Genomic DNA, 24,016 nt, shown 5'->3' with positions numbered 1-24,016 from the left:
ACATCTGCGGGTGGAGAAGGTAGAAGCTGTACTGTGTCTGATGCACCGTGGTCTGATGGAAACCTCTTGGTGTGTCTTCGTTTCGGCGTTGCACGTAGTGTATCACTTCGTAGCATTCATGACGTCTTCCAATTTTCTCCACCAGGGGATGCGAGCTCTGTGCCTTGCCAGGAGCAGTGATTTTTCCAGCACCCCCTGCAACTCCCCAAAAAATATACCGGCCAGAAAGGCCACAAATGTGAATTGACTTGGCTATAGCGACAGGTACAATGGTTGAGATGGGATATTGTTGAGAGTGACCCTCGACTAGCCCATCACCCGAAGGCAACGGTTTACTCGGCATAAAGGCCCATATAGAAAGAGCCGACCAGCCCTATAGTTGAAAGCATCCACCCCTGTTCCTGGGTATACTTCCAACTAAAGTACTGTGGCACCTGGTAGTGTGACCGACCTGCAAGAAGATCTGCTTTATCGAAGCCAAAAGCCCAAAGGCTTTTGGTTTTCTGGGATACAATCCTGTGCAGTTTCGAGCTGTTGCTGAAGTGAAAGCGGCTAGGATGCTAGATCTGCCACTGCACTCACGTCCCCCCCCCCCCCCCCCCCCCCCCCCACCGGGATATGCTGTCCTTGCACTATCAGGCCTCGTCTCACGGTCTCAGACACCACAGCTTATAAGTTCGACTTCGTTGAGGCGTGGGCTCCCCAATCCATCAGGACGGTATATGGAGGAGTCCAGTCTCCAGTGTGACGAACGGTCGTGAAGGGTTTCGTGTCCCCCCCTCCCCTCTTGGAGGTCTCACCAGTTTTTCGCGCTCCCATCTCAAATGTGTGCACCGGAGCAGACGACAAGCGCGATGCGCAGGGTTCAAGAACTGCTTGTGCAAGTGGCCGGCGCTGGCAGAAATGGGCCGAAAAGTACTTCTAATTAGATGATGGTGCACTTTAAAGCAAAATACATACGTGGTGTGTTGCCGAATTCTTCCATTTCGTGAAACTATCTTTCTTCTATTTTTTTTTTTTTACTTCCATTATGCTTTCTTTTTTTCTTATCACTGGGCAACTTCGGTCCATAGATTAGGCAATCGATCCAGAAAATTACTCCTTTGGCGCCCATTACATCCTCCTCATTACAGCGTCCTCAATCATTCACGACTCACTCATGAGCAAGGCCAGCGGCCAGCCATGTGCAGACAACAGGAAGCGGCATCACTGAGTAGAAAGGAAGTAGCCGAGACCAAGCCAAGCGCTAGCCGTAGTATGGCCATATGGCGTTGTCAGCTTATGTAGGCGGCTTGTGTTCTCCGTGATTAATAGGAAACTTCTCGAAATACGTTGAAAGGTGGTAATAGCGTGCTACCTTGTGGTACATTTGTAGAGCAAGCAGATCATCCGCAACCACAAATTGACAAAATGGCTGAGAGTCTTGAAGACAATATGAGGTTGGGAGAACAAATTGCGTCTATTTCGTGGCTCGCACGCTAACGTCGTACACATTGCCTTTACAGTAGAGGAAACAGTGCCTTTGTCGACGAAAATTACGCTGAAGCACTCCACGTGAGTATTCCGCTTTTATTAGCACGGCAAAAGTTTTCCGGGCGTTCAGAGTTCGACGTTGCTTTCCAGTACTACACGAAGGCATTGGAGCATGATCCGGATAATGGAGAAGCGTACTTGAAGAGGTCCCATGCAAATGCCAAGTTGAACAACCATGAAGGTAACTTGAACAAACTTTAGCGCAGTGATTCACCCAGGCCCTCTCTACATCCCCCCTCCCCCCCCAAAAAAAAAGAATTGGAGGAAACCCCCTCAAAATTTGTGAGATTACTCAATATCTCGTCAAATGCATGCAAATACCCCCCCAAGCGCTGCTTTTGTGGCATCAGTACGAGTGCTGTTGAAGCATCCATCCAGACAGACTGTACATAATAGATTGCTACACTTGTCGATTTCCAGCAACAATAGCAGATGTGGATGCTGCTTTGGAACGAGGTTGCCGAAGTGCCAAAGGATTCCTCCGGAAAGGGTTGGCAATCCCCTCTCATCCAAACTGTTATCCTGACAAAAAATGAGCACATTTTCCTACCTCCAGGGAAGCTGCTTTTGAACTGGCTGATTTCAGCGAGGCAAGGGCGGCATTCCTCGATGGTATCTCGGCTGGCGGTGACAGATCCCTATTTGATGAGTGGACCCGCAAGTGTGACGCTGAACTTGAGAAAATTGTGTCTGCCGCTAAAGCCGTGTCCAAGATAAGGTGGGTGGATCAGGTCCTGGCTGTGGATGTCAGTGAAATTCCTGAATTATTGACGCACGAATGTTTTGCAGTCATATTTTGAATACAATTTGGAGTGGGTGGAGAGTTGTGAACCTACCAGGGCACAAGATATCTCATCACCAATGCTAAATACACTCACCTGTGCAAGAACTGATATATAAGCTCACGTTATTCGTAGCCATAATGATCAATATGACAATTTGATGCTTTGCTTCGTGAGACAACTGTTGTTCTCTGGACATCATCTCTTTGTTTTTTCATCATCTCATCATCTGTTTGTACTTTCTGCGTGTAAGTGTACTGGAGAGGCAGAGAAGCCGATGGGAAGACATCACATTCCTTCTGATGCTGTGTCCGTCGTTTATGTACTGCACTATGGATGAGGTCCCAGCTGAAACAGCTGTCCAGTGCTGGTAGAGAAGTGTTAAGGCATAAACTCGCTTGTACAGGACAGGGTGTCTATGTAGTGACTATGAGACTAGCATATGGACTATGGTGTTTTTGCACGAGGCCCTCCGTAATATTCCGAGATGTTCCTTATCCAGGCACGACTGGTACCAGACGGAAAGCCGAGTTATTATTGCCATCCTGCTGAAGAACCTGAAACCACAGGATGTCCACGCTGAGTATACGAGCCGGACCGTGAGTGTAACTCCGCGTCTATCGGCGGAAACTTTTAGTGACGGCCATGATATTTGCCCAGGTAGACATGACTGTGCAGCTTCCATCTGGAGGGCCTTACCAATTGTCACTCAGGCTGGCACATTCTATCGTTCCGGAGGAGACCACGTATAAATGCCTAGCCACAAAAGTGAGTTCTCAAACACTTGGGTCGAGCGATTTATCGCTGCAGTGGGTATCGCAACTTTTCTAAAGCAACGAGCAATTAATTTGTTACTTTGCACAAACATAATCAATATGTGTTGGCACTATGAGTACCACTGTGACATAAATCGCAGACTGAACCCAGAGATGTACATTTCTATTATTTCCATAGAGAAAAAATTGCGTAATTAACCCAAGTGGAAGCACATTTTGAATGATCTTGCACAGGGACCGAAACAGAAACAAATATACGATTCAGCTCCCAGATTTTGCAAAGGGTTTTTTCCCAAAAGATCTTCCCTTTTTATTATTTATGGTTACCAGCAACCAATATAGCGGAACGAGTATCCGTTTCAGTCAAAGGACCTGTACCTCAGACTGAATGGTCGCTGAACAGTCAGCACGGGAACATGCGATCACGTTGTGTTATTCTCAAAAACTGTTGTACACACTGCAGGAACTTCTGGGATATATTTTGGAAGTATGTATCCCAGCGTACACTAATAACGGGTATTGATTGATTTCTTTTATGCGTTACGCAGCATAAGGGCCAGGTATGACAAAAGCCTTTCAATATACTAGTAGGAAAATGCTCAAAGCGAGCGAGCTTGATTGATGATTATGAATTTGCCCTACATCGTGCTAATGGAAACCAATTTTCATCGGAGCAGTTGTTCATGGCCGATGGCAGTGGGTCACGATGCTTGGTTTGGGACTGTATCAGACGTGCAGCCACATATGAACCGTACATACTCTACAATTTTTTACGATATATTTGTTACATAAGAGCTTGTCCATGTCAGTCCTGCCACGTGGAGCTTCTCCCATCTCGAGGTCCGGGCGGGTAATTTTCGCTGGTCGCCTCGCTTCCAGACTTGAACAGGTTGCAACGAACCGGAAAGCAAAAGCATGTCTCATGGTTCAGTTTATGGCTTTGGTTAATAAACTACAAACATTTCCGGTTACGGTACGGATTTGGTTCCTGAAAAAAAAAAAAAATTAGGTTCCAAGCGGTTTTCGGTTTGGTTTCTGTCCCAGAACCTGCACCGTTGTATTATGGTGTTTTTCTGCATCCAGAGGGTTCTTATAAGTGCAGCGAAAATCATAAATTTGTAGTTTTTGGCTGTTTGTGCAATAAATAATGTCCACTTTTGTGCAAGGAGGATTACCTGTAGTGCCCATGACAGGCCACCAGAGGGCCCGTAAGTGAATGAATGATGGGAGGATGAATTTTGAGTGGGACCCATAAGGGGCTGCTTGCTGAAGGCATTTTTGTCACCTTGCTTCTGATAGACTGCTTGATGAATGAAACCATTTTTTACTGCTCTTTTAAACTTGAGACACAATCACCCCCTCCTCTGCCCTATAAGACAGCATCAACCCCACGTTTGTGTCATTCGTACCTCTTTCATAACGTCATACCTCTTTCATAAAATCTATCACCACAACCCTTCGTTGAAGGAATCGCTCATTCTCCCACCTCATTACATATCGCGTCGCGTCGATAATAGCCAGAAAGTGGGTATTCATCGCTGTGCAACTACAACGTTTTCTGAGTCCTTCATACCTAGAACATCGCTTCAGTGGAACCAACTGCCATCATCATTAACATCAATAACTGACATTACACTCTTCAAGAAATCAGTAGCAATTCATTACTCTGCCAGTGATTAGTTTTGCTAGGCCACCTTGTCTGCGTGTTTTCTTTTTCTTTTTTTGCATTTTTATGTTATGATTGAAATTGCCTTGTATGTGCCTGTCGTTTCTTCTTTAGTTTCTTGTCCCACTCCCCTCTGTAAAGCTTATGCCCTGAGGGTACCAAAATAAATAAATAAATAAATAAATAAATAAATAAATTCGTAAAAATGCCACAAACTCCAACATTCAGGTTGAGATCCAGGCCAAGAAAGAGGAGTGCATCTGGTGGTCAACCCTCGAAGAAGACCCCAAGAGCTCCACGGTGCCGTGTGCACGGATGGCAACGGGTGAGTCAGACGGGTTAGCCAACGCTTGAGGGGAACAGTCAAAGACTAGTGTGGTTGGTGCAGTGTCCCAAGGAGCATCTGCTGCGGGCTCAAAGAACTGGGATCGTATCTGTAAACAGGAAGAGGACTCCGTAGAGGAAGGGGACGCCGCCCTCAATGCCCTGTTCCAGAAAATTTACGCAGAAGGATCGGACGATGTCAAGAGGGCGATGAACAAATCTTTTGTGAGTGCTGCCTCAAATTTATGACCCAAATATGCGAAACCTGCATGAGCTCGTGCAGGTGTGATTTTACTGTAGGAGTAGCGAACGTTCACAAATGGAGACGGGACCCGGGTCAGGTTAAATGAAGCTTGTGAATGAGGCTGTTGAAAGTAACTGACTCGTGAAATACTTACCACCATCCACTCGTGTATGGAATGCCGTATTGTTTGGAAAAATTGATTTTTGTCCCAATTTTTATTCATTTATTTGCGCATTTGACTTTGCGAATGTTCAGCGTCATAACCTGCACCATTTTCGGTTGGCATTCACCGGATGTTATGTCACACGAAAACCGGGAGTTAGTGACGGGGCAAGGTGATGCATTTAAAGCTTGCTGCGGAATACTGACAAGTTGAATATACGGGAGGGCCGGGTTAACGATTAATTTCAATAGTGGCCAGTAGGGGCACTACTTCACGTTATCGGGGGAGAAGAAATTACGTGCGCATTATCATCATCATCATCATGACTGCAGTCGTTAGTCTGCTGCTATGCCATTCATCATTTTTGGAAAATCAGGCGATGATGAATAGTGCCAACTAGCACAAAATCCCTGAGTGAGCTAACTACTTTGGTGCTGGGAGTGAAACTCCCCATTCATCATCTCTCAATAAAGTTGGTGCTGGGAGTTTTGCGTGTGTCCGTACAGTAATAGTTCGTGCCCAGGACACATTTGTTATCACGTGGTACGCGTACATCTTTATATTTTTATTGTATTCGGTGCACAAGAAAATGCACTATCCATCCCAGTGTCATTAATGCTGAGATTCTGAGGAAAGATGATGATGACAAAGGGCTGGTTACCCCATGAACAATTTCAGACACTTTGTTGTCTTCTTATATTTATTTTCTACATAGCGTATCAAAAGTGAACAGCACACAGACACTACTCATGACTTCAATTTTTTCCAGATGGAATCTGGAGGAACTGTACTCAGCACCAACTGGAAAGAAGTGTCTTCTAAGACAACTCCCGTTAAACCTCCAGATTGTATGGAATATAAAAAGTGGAACTGAAGGTTAGGAATTTGGCACATTTCTCGTTTCACCATTTTTCTGAGTAAACGTTCTTTTTGGCTCTTCAGAAAATTGGAGTGTCTATATTTGCACCTCATTGTTGCCAGCACAAGAGAGCCTGCAAGTGATTAGGTTTGTGTCGTCGGGACTATCCGCCAAAAAGGAACTCTCGCGTGTTAACATATGTCCGTGCGGGCATTCCTAGGAGATGTTGCACGATGTTACAACTCTGATATTCATAAGCTCTGCTCAGCTGGCAGCACTCTCTTGAGTAACTAAGATTCCCATCACGGTTATTTAAGGATGGTAATAATAAGCAGACTTCAACCACCATAAGTACACTTGGGGCCCCATTTTTTTCTTTTTTAAGAGACACCCGATATTTACTCCCCAATCCAAATTAGCCATTTTCGGGTCCGATTTATCCACGAAAGTCATTTACGTTGACTGTTCTTGGCAATGCCATCTACGCTACAGACAACCTCGGCGTGAAACAGTCAAAGCAGAGGCTTCAATTTTTTCTTTTTGGCTACCACTAGTTGGATATGGACGCTACCTCGCTGTGGCCGATCCAGGCTTGCTGAGCAAGTCGAAAGTTTCTGCTTGTTTCCCCGGGTAAATGCCTGACATAGGTCACAACATGTGACCTTCATCAGTGCAGTTGCATCCGCGTGACATGTACGTGCACAGTTAAACCGTCGCAAGCACTTGCAAGTGCGACTTACTTCCGATTTTGCGCAGCGGTCACTGCGATAAGCCACCGGCGAGCACGGCAGGGGCAGGAAACGTAAACTAACGCAAAACAAACGCAGTTACTGGTTGCATGCACTCGTGCCCGCCGTGCGGGAGGAAAGCGTAAGTCGTGAAGGGCAGTTATGAAGTGTGCCTCTGACCAACAAACCCAGGTTCGCCGAAGTGGAGACAAGTTTATCGGTACTGGTGTGACTGTGTGGCCAAATGGATAAGAAATGAAAGACTTTAGAGGCACAGAGCATGAAGCCCTAGAAATTGTAAATGAGAAGGTGAGCATTGAAGAGCGAAGCACATTGGTGGGCAAGTGCTGTCATGTAGAGATCGACCGAGATCCTGTGTGACGTTCTTGAACGCTGCAAAGGCACGTCGACTGACACCCTCGAGTTTCAGCTCCCCTTATCGATCTCAGATAGCAGTTGCAATGCAACGGGACAGTTTTCGAAAGTTAAATACGTGCAACGGCCAGAGTGTTCCAGCATGAAGCGAAGAACTCTTAAAAATGCATCTCACGACGTATAATAATAAGGGCTGAGTATTCCTACTTCTATACAAGCTGAGTGTACTAATGTTATCGCATTACCCGATGTAGCACGTACAAGAAAATAAAAGTTTGATGCTTTCGAGGGCAGCAATGTTTAAAGGACGAATCCGTGCCTTAAGGTGTAGCATTCAGTCCTAGCCGTGAAATGTGCACATGGTGGGTCTGCTACGAAACCTCGCGTTTGGTTTAACTACAACATATTTACAATTTCCTCAGCAAGTCGCTCGATAAGTATTTCAGCGAGTGTCTCGAACGTGTACCTTTAAAAAAAGCAGAGTTACGTAACCGTTACGGCAGAAAATAAATAAATAGCCCCGGTTACGCGCAAATTTGGGAGGAAACTATAACTCAATATATACCTGCAAACTCCTCCTGTGCTGCCATCTATCGATGCAAGTATTGAGTAACAGCTTAGTTAACCACTCACGATCTCAATCTTCCGACGTTTCCCCTACTTCCATGGCAGAAGTGACCGTGCTGCCATCTTCGGCCACAGGGGAATAAGTCCCGTGATTGGTGTACGCTTTGCAAGATACAACACAACGTCATCTGCACTAGATAAGGCCTACTTTACGCATCCTCTCTTTCTCACTACGTGGACACAAGGCCATCGCAATGACACCTTCATTGCCGACTGCAGCTAGGAGTGGGAAGCCAACTCACTTTCATAGTCACAGCACTAAAGACGTGGTTGTATAACGATGAATTCGCGTCTATGTCGCGTTGGACAACCAAATATGCCCGACTCGGACATGCTTTCGCGTGAAAACACCTCGAGACACAGGAAGCGAGGCTTCCAGGTGTCTCGCTTTCGCTTTGCTTAGGCATTGCATTGTAGCTTCATGCTGCCGTTAGTGTCATTCTTTCAAGGTGGAAAAACATCCTCAGCCAGGGAGAATGAGCTCTACCGCTGTGCTGGTGCAGTGGGTTACGCCGGGTCCTGCTCTGCCCGTTGCGATGCTGGCGCAGGATTCCCACCTGCAACGCACGTGTCGTGCAAAAAGTTGGAATCGATTAATGGCATTGCTGTAGATGACACGTACAGCTATTCCCAACATAAGAATACATACAATTCCTCTACTGCGCGAATAAAAAATACATCCAGGAAACAGTCGTGAGAATTTTCGTGAATGATGTATGGAGTGGCAAGAGGCATAAAAGGTTTCCTAGGAAACTTTCTTTTTGCGGGCCTGGGCTGGACTTGCGTTTGACCATTATGGGCCCGGGCCTGCTCGTACATTGCCGGGCCTAGGTCGGACTCGAGGCTGTGTTACCCCTCTCTTAGTTAGCCACGGTCAAATTTTACAGCCTGATACAGTGGTCCGGGCTGGACCTGGCCGGGTAGCCTATAAATTTCTCGGGCCGGGCTTGGGCCGAGAAACTTAGAATCCTTCGGGCTTGGGCCGGGCCCGGGCTAGGTACGCAGCCGTCGGGCCCTGCCCGGGCGGGTAAATCAAAGGAAGGCTGGGCCTAAAAATACGGCCCGTGCACTGCTCTAGAGTGTACACACTTTCCCCTCAATATCTTCTACTTTGCCTTCCCCATGGGGCAGTGGCGTAGCGTGAAGGGGGTCGTAGGGACGGTCGCCCAGGGAGCAAGACTTTTGGGGCGCAAATTATCGACAGAGAGAAAAAAAAGTTGGAAATAAAAACGGTGCAACTGTTTATCGCTCGAAAAAGTATACATTTTTTAACATTGGGCAGTATTGGAACGATCTTCTGGGCGCCTCCAAGACGGAGGTGGTTGAAGCGAGGTTCGAAGCGAGGCACGCCGGTGTAAAATTGCATCCTGTGTGCTTCGGCTGTATACTGTGTGCATATTTTCAAAGTGAAGCTCTTCCTACTGGATGATGGTGCATTCCTGTTTGGGATACCGTTTAGCCCCGGGCACTGGGAACCCACGGTACGCCGCTGCCACGGGGCAACGTGAGAAATTTTGGTAACCTTTCAACAGATTTTTTTTCAATAAAGTATCTCTAAAGTTGCTTTTTGCCTTTTTGCTCAGGCTCTCTATTTTTAGCGATGTGAGATAAAAGGTTCAATTGAGAACAACATCGTACCTATCAGTATCGGGAGAGTACACCTCGACCGAATCTAGGTACTGACTTCCATTGTGGCCCCCAACGGCGTAGAGGCAACCGGCAAGTGTGGCCACACCGACACCACCCCTGCACATGTTCATTGGCCTGATGGCAACCCAGTGGTCCAACTCTGGATCGTATCGCTCTGCTGAGTTGAGGGGCTGGTTGCTGTCAAAGCCACCTGAAAGTGTGTCTCGTTGGCTACATTGTCCGTGTATTCACACGAGCGACATTCCCCCAGAAGCGGAAGATGAGAAAAGCGTCATAGCTTTCTGCTGTCACGTGAGCGCGAGTGTTTAATGTCGTGTCTTCACGTATACACTGCTAACCGTGGGGAATATCCTGCTACACAGCCATAAGATATTCCGTAGCAGACGACAGAAAAACACACTGACGGTGTCGTCTGCCAAATGTCGTCTGCTAAATGCGCAGTTCGCCACTCCCGATATTCCGCACCGTGTGAATGCTCACATGACACGCGGCGGAACTTCGTCTCTGTAAGCAGTGCTTTTGCTTTTTCTTCCACTAGAATATTCCGTGAGGATGTCGCTCGTGTGAACACACGGTGTGTTTCAGAGCACTACATCATGAAAGTGGGCTTTTTTCCGAAACTCATCATTTTTTGCTCGTTGTTGTCTGACAGAAGAGACATTCCCGAACGCCACGTTTATGTTCGGCGCGTGTTTTCTTATGAGAGAATTTAAGCCAAGTTACACGCGAAGAACTGCAAAATTTTATGGGGTATCCAGGAAATTTCACAGTCCCTTTAATCGTTGACAACGAGCAGCGTTCAACTTAGTATCTTTTTACGGTACGGCGTACTTGTGGTCGCTGCAGTGATGAGATAAATTGTATCTGAGGGCTGAGGCCGCCTTCTGTTGGAGCTGCCAACCATGGTTTGTTAACAGAAGTGAGACGCGTTAACCACCCTAATTACGCGGGAAACGAAAATATGTTCGTTTTCATTACCAGAATGAATTGATGCTGGTGCATGTCACATTTTTGGTGACTAGCACTTGTGGTAGGTTAACCTTATCCAGACACACCACACACAAGTCAGCATAACGAGAAAAACAAGCAGAAAGCTGCTGCGACCGCGAAAAATACACGTAAGGCGTATACAGGGTGTCCCAGAAAACGTGTCATTGAATTATAATAAAAAAATCTACACCACCTAGGGTCATGCGTTCAATGCATTTGTTCTTACAGGGTTTTTGCCACCTCCTCATGTGAATGTCGTGTAATGCAAGTTTAATTATGTAAATTTTTGCGAGCTTAAGTCGGAAATTTGCCTGGTAAAGGACACTTTTTTACCCACCAATGTGAAGAACGTGTCTAATTTAGTCAAATTAATGATAATTGACAGGGATATTCAGGAGCTATCCCATCGGAAAAAATAGCCGAACATCATGCTCTACGGAGGTCGCACAGAATAGCTCACGATGAATTTTTCAGCGCAATCTTTGTCAGTCCGACGAAAGGAGTTTGGAAACCCAGCCCTCCCCGACATCGCAGAAAAAGATAAAACAGGCACGGCTTATCACGTCCGACTTTCGCTGGGATAATGCTTTCCCTCTCCCAATTTTAGGAACTGTTACTTTTTCTACTATCACTCTGTGGGCTGGCTTCGGAACCTCCTTTCGTCGCACTGAGAGCGATTGCGCTCAAGAAGTCATCGCGCGTTTATGGTGCGGTGCCCCGAAAAGCATGATTTTCGGCTATTTTTTCCGATGGGATAGCTCGTGAATATCACTGTCAATTATCATGAATTTGAGTGAATTCGGCACGGTCTTCATATTGGTGGGGTAAAAAAGTGACATTTACTTGGCAAATTTCCGAGTTCAGTTCGCAAATGTTTACATAATTAAACTTGGAGTACATGACATTCACATTAGGAGGTGGCAAAAACCTAATAAGAACAAATGCTGTTGACCGCATGATTCTAGGTGTTGCCGTAGTTTTTTTATTATAATTCAATGACACGTTTTCTGGGACACCCTGTATGTGCAGGTGGAGTGGACAAGTGTGGTGAGGAGCAAGGATCATGGTTATACGCGTGTGTCTCGTATAGAGTTTTTGAAACAAAATATATACTGTCATACATACTCGAAACCCTGAAAATTGAGGGAGGGCGACACGAATCTAAATTTTTATTTATATTTTTTAGTTGTAGATCATTTTAAGTCAAGCACGCAACTTAATCGAATTCAACGTAATCGAATCTGCATGAACTGCGGGGCACACACCGGAACCGGTATCGAAAATAGCTCGCACTAAACCTGGAACGAAATTCTGCTACGGAAACAAAAAGGCTGAGTCTTTTATGTGCCAGAACGGAGCGAAATATTACTTTCGGGTAGAAACCCTGCTGCCAGAAATCCCACGGAAAACGGCATTCTCGAAGCAACGAGTGGAGTGATGTGACTTTACCGACAACAAAAATATATCCATCTAGGACTGCAGCGCCAGCGCCAGCACGACGTTGCGACATAGAAGCGACGTAGGTCCACTTGTTGAGGTGCGGGTCGTACTTCTCACACGTGTTGAGCGTGATCTGACCGACGTTCCCTCCGACGGCGTAGATACAGCCCTGCACAGGACATTAGTCAGTCGCTGACATTGCAACGCGGTTGTTCCGTAAATATTTTTTGGAAACTTTTCGTAATTTAGGGAACAGGAACTGGGCCACAGTGGTACCTTGAGCGCAGCGACGGCCACCCCTCCTCTCGGGGATCTAGTGGGTGCGACCACAGCCCACGTGTCCGAGCTGATGTCGTATCGTTCGACGGTGTTGAAGAAGGTGACGTCGTCCATGCCTCCCACGGCGTACAGGGGACCTCCTAGCTGGCAGAGGCCCAAACCTCTCCTGCGTATGAATCGTAGAACATGATTGACGACCCAGGCAGCGGTTGTTGGTGCACACGTAGTCCAGACGGAGGTTAGAGACAGGGACCCGATACGTCCACTCGGAATCGGCATCCTCCTGTCTTCGATCTGAGCCGCCTTGGGATCTACTACTATCCGGGAAAATGTCAAATGACTCGTCTGCACTCCCAGCAAACCGAACCTGGCCCAAGTACGATGGAAAGGAAGGGTTTATACAATTCGGAAGGGTCCATTTTCAACGTTCAGCCTTCATTTCTAGCACGTGAATGTTATTTTTGCAACATCCGAGTCATTTTCGACGTCTTCTAAACAGTGCAGCGAACGAAATCAAAGTTAGCCGTGTCTCCATTGTGATAGTGTTCTCATCTTTTCAAAGCTAGGGGGTGATGTCGTGCGAATAAACCCTACAGATCCCCCCCTTCCTCCAAGTTTCCTTCTTTTGTGTCAACAAGCAAATCGGCACATTTTGAAAATTTTCTTCGTCGAATATATTCCATTTTGTGCAGATGTGACTGACAACGTGAGGATGAAATAAATTTGCATCGAAATTGAAACGTCTATGGGTGTACTGACGGCCTTTACATAACGGGCTCACCTGGGAATGCTCATGGAAGCCAAGGGTTTCCACAAGTTGCCAGTCGGGTCGTACACCTCTGCGCTGGCTAAGTGGTGCTTGTCGTCACTGCCTCCGACAGCGTACACCTTTCCTGTTTAAAAAGGCTACTTGTAACGCCTATAATATGCGGCACTAAAGAGTACCTCCTGCAGACACGGCACCGACGTGCCTCCGCCTGGTAATCATGTCTGCAACCTTGAACCATCTGTCCTCCAGAATATTGTACACTTCGATGGAAGACGAGGGATCTCCACTTGGATCGCGGCCACCCACGCAAAACAACACACCTGCAACACGAAGCAGTAAATTGGCCACAAGCATGCCCGTGTATATGTTCACTCCTCATTGATCACTGGCCTTGCACACCAATTTCAAAGCTGTTTGAGACCTGCGTAGCTGTATCGCGGCCTGGTGCGTGGTCCCTTGGCGGGAGCTGGTCCTGACAGTAGGGCAGCCTTCCAGAGCTGCTGGTCACGTGCTTCGTCTAGTAGGTCCCTGCAGCGAAGCGAATTTCGCACACTCTCTTCTGCCTGTGTAAGGCGCCGCAGAAGGGCAGGAGGCAGTTGGGTCAGACGGACGCGTTCCAGTACCGAGGCCAAGTGAGCCAATCGGGTCACCTGATCTGCCTTGAGCCACCGCATCACTGCTTCGTACACCTGTTTTGTTGAAGGGGTATACTTTTATGATTTTCCTGAGAGAGTGTCGGCGGCTTCCAAACGATGAATAATAATAATAAACGTCACACCTGAATGCTCTTAGCTCAGGCAGCATTGATCTAAACGTCGCCCACATTCGTTTTACAAATGCTGTCGCGTACAGCCAGAAAAGTATTTTGGGACGAGTTCTTTGGGAACTTTACACGGGGAAGAGGATTTCACCCCAGTTTTCCCTTCCCTAAATGCACAACCGAGTTCGGGGGGAGGTGAACCCTCACCCCTGGCTACGCCACTGGTATAAAGGATAATTCAGCATCGTTATGGTGATCTGCCGAGTACAAATTAAGCGCAACACCAGGAACCGTGTCGTTAGCACCCTATTCTCTGAAACATCTCTCTGTCTATAGTGGCCGAGATAAAGTGTTGTTAGGTGCAGCCTTCCCCCAGCTAGAGGTGACTATTTGCTCGCTACAACGTGTCGCCTCGTTCAATTAGGATTTTTGTGCAGTCTGTGCACTAGAGACGTGCTTGCGCAAATGTTTTGATGGGAGCTGTACACAGCCAGCTTTTGCCTTTCAAATTTCAACTGCCTAGTCACGAGGGAGATAGCACGGAATATAATCTAGTAGCGTGAATACTGCCCAAATAATGGGTTGAACCTATTGTGAATAACGAAAACAAGTTCCCACCTGAGCTTCTGAGACGACATTCAGGTCGGGAGCGTCCAACAACCTCGACAGGTGTTCAGCATCTACAGCCAAGAACTCCTGCGTGCTTGCCACTTGAAGAAAGTTCCTTCGCACAAACTTATCGGCGTCCGCCGACAAATCGTAGAGTCCATGCAACTCTGAGAACTGGGCAACGGCTAAGGCATTTGTGGGCAGCAAGTGGCTTCGCACGAAGTCCGATGTGGCCGCAGCCAGGGTGTCCAATTGAAGCACGGAAGCAGCGTGAAGCAGAGCCTGCACGTTCTCCACCGAGAGGTCAACGGAGCCCGTATAAGCGAATCGAATCACTTGATCCATGGCATGTTCCTCGATGTCTCCAATGGTCACTTCCTGCACAAAAGAACCTTCATTTCAAGCAGAGGCCAATATATACGCTGGATCTTGTGTTGTTGAAGCAATTAACCGTAGCACACCGTATTGTTTCGAAAAAGCTTCATATACGTGGTTCAGCGGCGTGGCCAGGAAAATATTTCGGGAGGGGTTCTATGGGGACTTTACGTGGGAGAGGAGGATTTCATCTCGTTTCCTTCTCCGAAATGCACTACCAGAGTACCACTTCGGGGGTTTGAACCCCTCCCCCTTCTGGCTAGGCCAGTGACGTGGTCCATTGCATTATGTGCGGCAAAGCAGTTTTTCTGCGCGAAGCCGAGATTGAAGCCCTTGAGGAAACTTGGACGTCGAGCTCCGACATTGGAATGCATTCCTATTGGTTCTCGTTAGCACGTGACCTTCGTTCCGTTCTCACTTGACAAATCCGAAGTGAGTCCGTAGAGAAAAGACGGCTTGCGTCTGGATGCATGTCAAATGCGCTCCTTATTTTACCCAACGGCCGGCTGGACGAATGTGCCATTTGAACATGGATACGACGTCATCATAAATTCGTTTTCCCCGCCCAGCTTTCGTTTCTTTTCACTAAGGTTTCTATACAACGTTTTCCAGCCAGCCTCACACCCAGCGCTTTTGGAGCCAGCACAAACCAGGGAGGAGGAAAGCACACGGCCCGTGTGCTTTCCTTCTCTCTCGCTTGTGCGGTCAACTGTTTTCAAGGTTTTCAACATGTTCCCCCGGCGAGACGGGCTGCGCTTTCAGTATGGTGGCGTCCAGGAGAAAATATATCCAAAGGACGCTCACCTACTCGAACCTCCGTGGAGAGAAGACTTTTTGAAATCATGGACTTACGTGTTGTTGGCTCTCGATGAGTGGTGCTGTGAACATGGCGTGGAAGTAGGGTGAACAACTAGCCAGCACCAGCCGATGACAGCGCCAAGCGCGCTCCCCTACACGAACGTGCACGTCGCACAGTTCGTTCTGTTGCCAGAACTGCTGAAGACGTTCGAATGTCCGACCCGCCATGTCGACTGCCCGGAAACGACTGTTCACCTCTTCTTCCATCACTTGATGGACTTCCTTGAAGGCAAACCATGAGCAAAGACGGTCATCTGACTCTGGAGGAAGCTTTCATTGCCCATTTGGCACGGATGCACTTCATCAACTACACTGGAAGCCTTCCAGTTACCATTTTTAGCGTTCTTACATTTCTGGGTTTTTGCCGTGTTTAACCCTACAATGACATGTAGTGCATGTGGGGTGAATGTATGTGATACTAGACACTGAGGACCACTAAGATGCAAGAAGACCCCGGTGGACGGCTATAAGTACGCGCAGATTGGATCGTAGTGTCCCGGCAAACTTTTGAACGGTACCTGGTGAGGCAATGAGAGGTTGGGTACTTTTACTAAAGGAAGCTACCCCACTGTCCCAACGAATGTGGTTGTGATGTAATATGTAGCTGCTATCGGACGGAAAATCTCAGATGGGGAACGACGACTTCTTTCCGAGGAGCACCGTGCCAAGCCAAGCTGCAAACGGGGAGCTTTATCGGATAAATACGATATGGCGAGTACGGGCCTGGATTTTGTCGAGGGACTCCACGCTAAACTGAGGTGCATGTGACGCTGTACCGTTCGCTTGCAGACAGATGCACGCATTAAATGCAGTAGCATTTATGAACGATCCCTTCGGGGAGGGCCGGCGTCTACTGGGGGAGGGGCACCCCCCCCCCTGGGCCCGCCTAAACGGTCGCAAATGAGAGACCTTTCGGGAAGCAAGAGTAATGGGGGGAGGGGGGGCACTTTTCCCACTTGTCCCTCCGGAGGCGAAAAGTGCATGGACGCCCCGGTAAGTTTTCTTGAGGCTGAGTATGTCACAGCGTAAGCCCTGCACTCATTGGCTGCTGTTTGGAGATCACGTGTTCAATCGCGGCTACAAAACGGTCGTGAGAGCTCCCATATAGCTATGATGGCGTTACACGCCGAGACTGGGAGGTGGCCAGGGTTCGAATCCGGGCGACAGCTATGCTGTATGGAAGTGTAGAGCGAGAAAAGGGGCGACCAGGCTCTACTGAGGTTGATGGCTTTAATGACGGTTAATGGCGATGAACCGAAAACGAAAGTATGCGCGCAACGGATGGCGGTGCTGGTGATGAAGATGACGCTGCTGCTACAGGGCTCCCTCCGTGGCGGATGACAAAACCGGCGAAGAGGGCAGTGTGAAGCTCGGGCGCTGGAGTCAAGGAAGGCAGGAGGTGGACCCGAGGCGGCGGGGCCCAATGTACCCGACGTGAAGGGGTAGAAAGGCCGGAGACAGGAGTTGAGTGCGGAGGGAGGGAGGGCGGAGCGGGTGATACAGGCGGTGCCGACTCCAGCAATGCGGGCTTGAGCCTGTCGTTGACCACAGTATAAGAATTGAGGAAGGGCGGGGCTCACGAACACGCCTGTTGCGGGACCGGAGCGGGTAGGTGTGGGCTTGAAGTCCTGGAAGAGCTGGCGGAGACGGTCGACGTACGAGGAGGGGTCGGGGAGAGAGCGGGGCCGAGGGGGTGAAGAACGCTCCTTGCAGCCGTAGACCATTGTGGGGCGCGCTGCAGCCGTCCTGGCGGATCGCGGCGCGAAGGCCAAGCAGGACGAAGGGAAGACGCTCGGGCCATGTTGTGTCGCTGTGGTCAGTGGCGCGAAGGGAAGCCTTGAGCTGCCAATGAAGACGCTCGACCAGGCCGTTGGCAGGCGGATGGTGGGCCGTGATTCGGATGTGATGGGTTCCGAGAGCGAAGCACAAGTGACGGAAGAGGGCCCATTCAAACTGGCGTCCTCTGTCCGTGGTGACAGTGGATGGGACGCCGAATCGTGAAACCCAGGAGAAGAAGAATGCGTGGGCCACTGTTTCTGCCGTGATGTCAGGAATCGGCGTTACCTCCGGCCAGCGGGTAAACCGGTCGATGCAAGAGAGGAGGTAGCGGTAGCCCTTGGCCGGAGGAAGCGGGCTGACCAGGTCGATGTGTACCTCGTCGAAACGAGCGTCTGGCGGAAGGAACCGCGATGGAGGCGAGATGGTGTAGCGGTTGATTTTGGACCGCCGGCAGGCAAGGCAGGCGCGCGCCCAGGCACGGACGTCGGCATTCATTCGAGGCCATATGTAGCGCTCAGCGACGATCTTCTGCGTTCCGCACACGCCAGGGTGGGACAGCGAGTGGAGGGCGTTGAAAACAGGCCGGCGAAAGTCCAGCGGAACGAAAGGACCCGGGGTGCCAGTAGATGTGTCGCACCATAGTCTCGCCGTCGAACCGAGGAGTGAGGTGCGAAGTTTCGCGAAAAGTGGTGGATGAGGCGGGGGATGAACGAAGATCGGCGAGCTCTTGATCAGCCTGTTGCGCTTGGGCGATGCCGTCCAAATCAACCGCCGGGGGCGGATGGAGAGCATTAACGTCTGGCCGCGAGAGCGCGTCGAGAGCGGCATTGTCTTCGCCGGCGACGTGGCGTACATCTGTCGTGAATTCCAAGATGTAGCACATGTGGCGGGTTTCACGAGGCGAGTGGTTGCCGAACGTCGATCGCAGGCCGAACATGAGAGGCTTGTGGTCTGTATACAGCACAAACGGGCGGCCCTCGAGAAAATGGCGGTAGTGTCTGCATGCCAGGTAGGCTGCGAGGAGCTCACGCCCGAAGGTGCTGAAGAGTGTTTCTGCTGGCGAGAGGCGTTGGGAAAAGAAACCGAGAGGTTTCCAGTGGCCATCCTGACGCTGCTGCAAGATGGCGCCGACAGCAGCACTATAGAGACGTCGACGAACAACGCAGTGTCGGCGTCAGGACGAGGATAGCAACACAGCATCTGCCAAGGCCTGCTTGACCTCTGCGAACGCGCGTTCTGCTGCTGGTGTCCACTCCAGAGGGGCAGCACGAACCTCTTTGGGATGGTCAGCGCCGAGAACGGCGTAGAGAGGTTGGAGCAAGGCAGCATACCGAGGCACAAAACGTCGGTAGAAGGTCACGAGGCCGAGGAACGAACGGAGCCCTTTGCGAGAGGTAGGGGTAGGAAAGTCTCGGATGGCCTGGACCTTAGATGCGAGTGGCCGGATGCCTTCCGGGGTGATGGTGTGTGTCCCAGGAAGGTAAGGGTGGTAACGCCAAACTCGCACTTCGCGGCATTGACGGAGACTCTGTAGTCCCTCAAGGCGCGAGAACAAGTCTCGCAGATGGGCGCGATGAGCTTCCGGAGATGGACTTGCGACGAGGATGTCATCCATGTATGCGAATGTGAAGTCCAGGCCGCGGAGCACTTCGTTGATAAATCGTTGGAATATCTGCGCGGCATTACGCTGACCAAATGGCATCCGCACGTATTCGAAGAGGCCAAAAGGAGTGGTTATAGCCGTCTTCGGGATGACATGGGGATGCACGGGAATCTGGTGATAGGCTTTGATAAGGTCTATCTTAGAGAAGACGGTCGCTCCGTCAAGGTTCGCCGTGAAGTACCGGATATAGGGAAGCAGGTATCTGCCCGGTACCGCGACGATGTTGAGTGCACGATAGTCCCCACATGAGCGCCATTCACCAGGTGTTTTGGACACCATGTGGAGAGCGGAAGACCATGGGCTGGATGAAGGTCGAATGATCCCCAGTTCGAGCATGTGCTCAAATTCCCTCTTCACAATGACAAGGCGTTCGGGGGCCAGCCGTCTCGGGCGAGCGTAGACAGGCGGGCCCCGTGTCACGATGTGGTGTGTGACGCTGTGGCGAGGCGGGCAAGAGGCGTACGATTGGTGCAGGACAGCGGAGAACTCCTTGACAATGTCGGAGAAAGCAGTGCACAGCGGTAGCCGTATGGTGGGACTAGGCTATATGCGCTGGGGGCTATGCGCGGAGGCTATGTCGACGAGGCGCTGGCGCCGAATGTCCACAAGAAGTCGAAATGGTGGAGGAAGTCGGCGATGGTAAAAACCCAACGAAATACTCCGCGCAGGCCAAGGTCAAGGGCGACGGAGCGTTGGCCGTAAGTTGATATGCTCGACTTGTTGGCCAACGCAACGTTGCCAACGTCCACAGGTGGAGGGGAGCGGCAACGGCACCTGGCGGTGGGAGGCCAGTGAAATCCGGAATTCTGTCCGCCATCTTCGCCAAGTCATCCACGCGGGAGTTTTCGCTGGCTGCCAAGATCGTGCGTACATTGTGGGGTAAACGTTGTAAGAAAAGTTCGCGTAGTATTGAATTGTCCGTATTAGAGTTGCCAGCGAGGTCGCGCATGCGGCGTAGTAGCTGTGTCCGCCGCCAATCGCCGAGCTCTTCACTGTTGAGAAGCAGCTGCAAACGACGCTTCTCAGAAGCAGACGTACGGCGAATCAACTCGTCCCTTAAGGTGTCATAGGGCAACTCGGCATGAGGATGGATGATTAGATCGCAGACTTCCGCCGCAGCCTCGGGAGGAAGGTTTGCGATGTCGTAGCCAAACCTTGATGCCTGAGATGTGATGTGACGTCCGTTGAAGAGAACCTCCGCCTGCGCGAACCACAGCTAAGGGTCTGAGATGGAGAAAGGCGGAGCGGTGCCACGGAAGCTTCAAGCGGTGGAGTGGTGGTCACCGTTCATGATGGTGGAACGATGGAACGCTTGTTCGGGTCACCAGTTGTAGAGCGAGAAAAGGAGGCGACCAGGCTCTACTGAGGTTGATGGGTTTTAATGACGGTTAATGGCGATGAACCGAAAACGAAAGCTCGGGTCGCGCGCAGTGCTGCGAGCAACCGATGGCGGTGCTGCTACAGAAGCTTTTCCTGGGCTTTTCTCAGAAGCTTCGAGACAAATGTCGGCACGGTACCCTGTGAAGTCGGCCCAGGACGCACGGAACCCCCTTGCGATAGTCGTGACCATTAGTTTTCCCCTCTCCCGTCCCCAGTTACGCGATCTACTCGAGAAATGGCGAAACTACCTTAGCAATCAAGATAGTCACTCTCAAAGTAGACAAGGTAGAACACCTCGTAGCCGCTGCCGTACACGTGACGTATGCGTCGTAGAGATGGGGTATGATGTTTGGGGAAGATCATGGGCGTTCCCAGGGTTTGTTCCAAGGGGAGGGGGACAAAGTGCAAACCCCCACCTCCTACTACATCTTCTTTTCTGGAGACGGACGTTGCGCACTGTGTGGGTGTTCAAAGGTTCCTAACTATGACATCTGCGAATAAGCATTACGACGTATGACTAGTAGTATGACTGGTAGTCCGCGGTAATCGCCAGGATGATTGGCCAAGTTACCCCATCTATGCGTCGTAGAAGTGGACTACAAGGATATGAGAGAGGTCCCAGAACAACTGGTTCGCGGACTTCATCATGGAATTGTCTACCATCTAGGCGGCGGCGATAAAATTTCCACAACCCGCACGGGACGTGCTATAGATTCTGTCTCCATCAGGGCCATATGGATAAGGAAGGTATTTGCCAAGACAAGATGCCAAGTACGTCGGGTACTTCTGTCTCCGCAGGCCTCTGCTGTCCACACACATTAAAAACTGAACTTCACCGCATATCACGCTCTGCGCCAACCATTGCCACGAATGATATAGGGTTATCGCTTCTGATTCGAAGAGAGAGGGGCGAACGCCTTTTTGTGGCAATTTGGATATACGATAATTGACACAAAAAGGCGTATGCCTTTCTCTCTCCTCGAATCAGAAAGCGATAACCCTATCATTCGTGGCAGCGGTTGGCGAAGAGAATACTATGCGGTGAAGTTCAGTTTTTAGAGTGTAGTGGGAGAGTGCCCGCGATGAGCTCATAAATGCAATCGCATTTCAATGACAATCTAGCGATCTCAGACGTATTCTTTTGCTCAAGTGCTGCTCCTAAACGACGTCGGAAAACACTGAGCATGTAGCAAAATTCATGCGCCGCGTTACTTTCCCGACACCCTCGCCACAGTTGTGCATTCTTCGATAATTCACGCAATGTGCAATTCTTCCTCAACCCCATACTCAACACTAGTTTCCAAACCATGAGCTCCCGCGTTTTTCTCTCGGTGCAATTCTTCCCGTGGTTATCCCTCTCGAAACTTTCCGCATCGTAAAGGAAGCAGATCTCCATCGCAGGCGCCGCCGGAATCCTCGCTGGGATAAAATTCGGTCGTCTGCGAGAATTTGAGAAGCCACTTCCGGTCGCATCTCACATTACGAGGACGGTGCGCGAAATGGAGCAGACGAACATTGGACGTAAAGCGATAGCCTCACTCACTCACTCACGTGAGCGCCATGTAACCGACAGCCATCACGAGGTTTTCAGAGAATATATTATACGTACCTGCGACGCTTGAGAGCCGGTTGTGACGAGGAAGCCCAAAATAGTACCACCTTCTCCGTCACCCTAGGGAAAACTATCGATCGTTTCTTCCCTAGGAAGGAGCTCACGACCCATCATACAGACAGAGCGACGGGGGCAGATTGCAGGGCGAGAGGGGCAGCCGCCCCCGAGTGCCTTGTCCCATACGGCAGGTCCCGGGAGTCGAGAGAATTTTAAATTTAGACGTTTTGAGTGCCCCTTTTTCCGTGGCTGGTGACCATGACATTGACACTCTTTGACTCTCAGTGTTCAGTATAGGTTCCAGTTGTTGCACTCGGGGGGACTTCCCGTAAACCCAGCGTAAATAAACAGCACAGGCATCGTCGTCTTTCTGTGATATGCCTTTCGCTCGTCTGTACGTTTACGAATATGTGTGGACTATCCACCATATTTCGAGTGCCATTTAGTCTTTATGTGGCCTTTGTATCATATCATCCAAGTATACAACAAAGGATTCTGACTTATCTTTCTGCTAGTTTCCTCCTGTTTCTCTGTGTTTTCAAATTCACGGAGAGCGTAAACAAAGTAGTACAACAACTGTGGCAGCACCACAAACTGTAATACAGGCAGTCTTACATGTAACCACTTTTGGTGAAAGTATTGCTGCACGTAATGCCAGTTTGCAGATGCCGTTTTGTCGTTGCTTAAAAAGAATGTTATGCCTAGAAAGCGCTACTGTTGGAGGGCCTTCAACTGTGAAAGTAGTACTTAAGCGAAACTTTTTTTTTTTAGGGCTGCTTTTCTTCTCTTAAAGGCAACGGTGAAGACGCTAAGCTACATTTTCTTGGCTCCTGTAGCTGTAATGAATTACATTTAAAACCGTAACTGATTTAAAAAAAAAAAGAACTCAATTACTGTTTTAGCGAGCTAACTACTTTTTTATGTAACTTGGCCAACAATTAATAAGCAGCGAAGGCATTAGCCGTGTACCTTTTCACGTAGGAGTGTCGTCCAGCTGTCATGTGACCGTCTCTCTCTTTACTGCACGACACCCAACAGGATCATGTGTAACGGAGAATACCCTCGCGTCCGTCAGTCCTGTCACACGAGATCATGTTCTCCGCAGAGGAGTCCGGAAGTGGGACGAAAAACTTTCCACTGAGCCTCCCATGCCGTCACTTGGTTGACCACAACGCACTTCCAGTGGGGTTCTCAGGATGATGTCGTTTCCGGCCTTTCTAGAACTGACGCTGGGCCCGGTTTCACCAACGCTGGTTACCGGTTAAGCCGAGATTAGACTTCCCTAAACTTTTTAAATTTTTTTTATCGATACTGCAGGCTCGATGTGCCCACAAGCAGGAGTGAACATAAATGTCGCGAGAAATAAATATAAAAATAAAAACGCGATCTAATAATGAACTAGAGAACATGAGCACACAAATAACGGGAGTCATATCAGTGACAATAAATGAATATTTAGCTATAATTATCGGTTCGGACACAATAATAGGCTACTGATATATTTCTAAAAAGGGCACAATACATAATATACAGGTACTTGTGCGTGCAAGATACAAACTTAAGCTGAAAAATTATGCTGGAAATAATTATCCGACAACGCGTTTCATTCCATAACCGATTCTGGAGAAAAAAGATCGTTTAAACGCATCTGTTTTCTACTGAAAAGGTGTTGGCTCGTGCGAACGATACTGCCGCACAGGACGACTCTGTCGCTGCGTAATGTAGTCCTCGAGATCTAAGACGGACCTTCGATTATGTAACATACGTAAAAACTTTAG

At 49.2% G+C, this 24,016-nt stretch overlaps 3 protein-coding genes across 4 annotated transcripts; 1 reads left to right on the top strand and 2 right to left on the bottom strand.

Moving 5' to 3' along the window:
- The first annotated feature begins 1,242 nt into the window (after positions 1-1,242).
- On the top strand, positions 1,243-6,368 carry LOC135395043 (protein SGT1 homolog). Its single transcript, XM_064626218.1, has 10 exons — positions 1,243-1,439; positions 1,506-1,554; positions 1,624-1,714; positions 1,954-2,023; positions 2,090-2,251; positions 2,818-2,914; positions 2,976-3,083; positions 4,986-5,082; positions 5,146-5,306; positions 6,258-6,368. Exons 1-10 carry the CDS (start codon positions 1,411-1,413, stop codon positions 6,360-6,362), a joined length of 969 nt encoding a protein of 322 aa, XP_064482288.1. The 5' UTR covers positions 1,243-1,410; the 3' UTR covers positions 6,363-6,368.
- A 1,841-nt stretch (positions 6,369-8,209) lies between these two features.
- LOC135395041 (kelch-like protein 8) lies at positions 8,210-22,312 on the bottom strand. Of its 2 annotated transcripts, XM_064626217.1 has the most exons (10): positions 22,239-22,312; positions 15,802-16,029; positions 14,584-14,952; positions 13,627-13,894; positions 13,382-13,525; positions 13,218-13,329; positions 12,434-12,602; positions 12,167-12,326; positions 9,716-9,917; positions 8,210-8,634 (listed from the first exon to the last, which is right to left on the bottom strand). In XM_064626217.1, exons 2-10 carry the CDS (start codon positions 16,012-16,014, stop codon positions 8,541-8,543), a joined length of 1,731 nt encoding a protein of 576 aa, XP_064482287.1. In that variant the 5' UTR covers positions 16,015-16,029; positions 22,239-22,312; the 3' UTR covers positions 8,210-8,540. The 2 variants fall into 2 exon arrangements, with proteins under 2 accessions (XP_064482287.1, XP_064482286.1); XM_064626216.1 differs by lacking the exon at positions 22,239-22,312 and having other exon boundaries at positions 15,802-16,054.
- Positions 17,191-18,414, bottom strand: LOC135395964 (uncharacterized protein K02A2.6-like). Its single transcript, XM_064627048.1, has one exon. The coding sequence runs from the start codon at positions 18,412-18,414 to the stop codon at positions 17,191-17,193; it is 1,224 nt and encodes a 407-aa protein (XP_064483118.1).
- Positions 22,313-24,016: the final 1,704 nt, after the last annotated feature.

Source organism: Ornithodoros turicata, chromosome 5 (assembly GCF_037126465.1).
Source record: "Ornithodoros turicata isolate Travis chromosome 5, ASM3712646v1, whole genome shotgun sequence".
In the NCBI taxonomy this organism is placed as follows: Eukaryota; Metazoa; Arthropoda; class Arachnida; order Ixodida; family Argasidae; genus Ornithodoros; species Ornithodoros turicata.
Note: the sequence above shows the minus strand (reverse complement) of the source record. Positions and strands in the feature narration are given on the sequence as shown.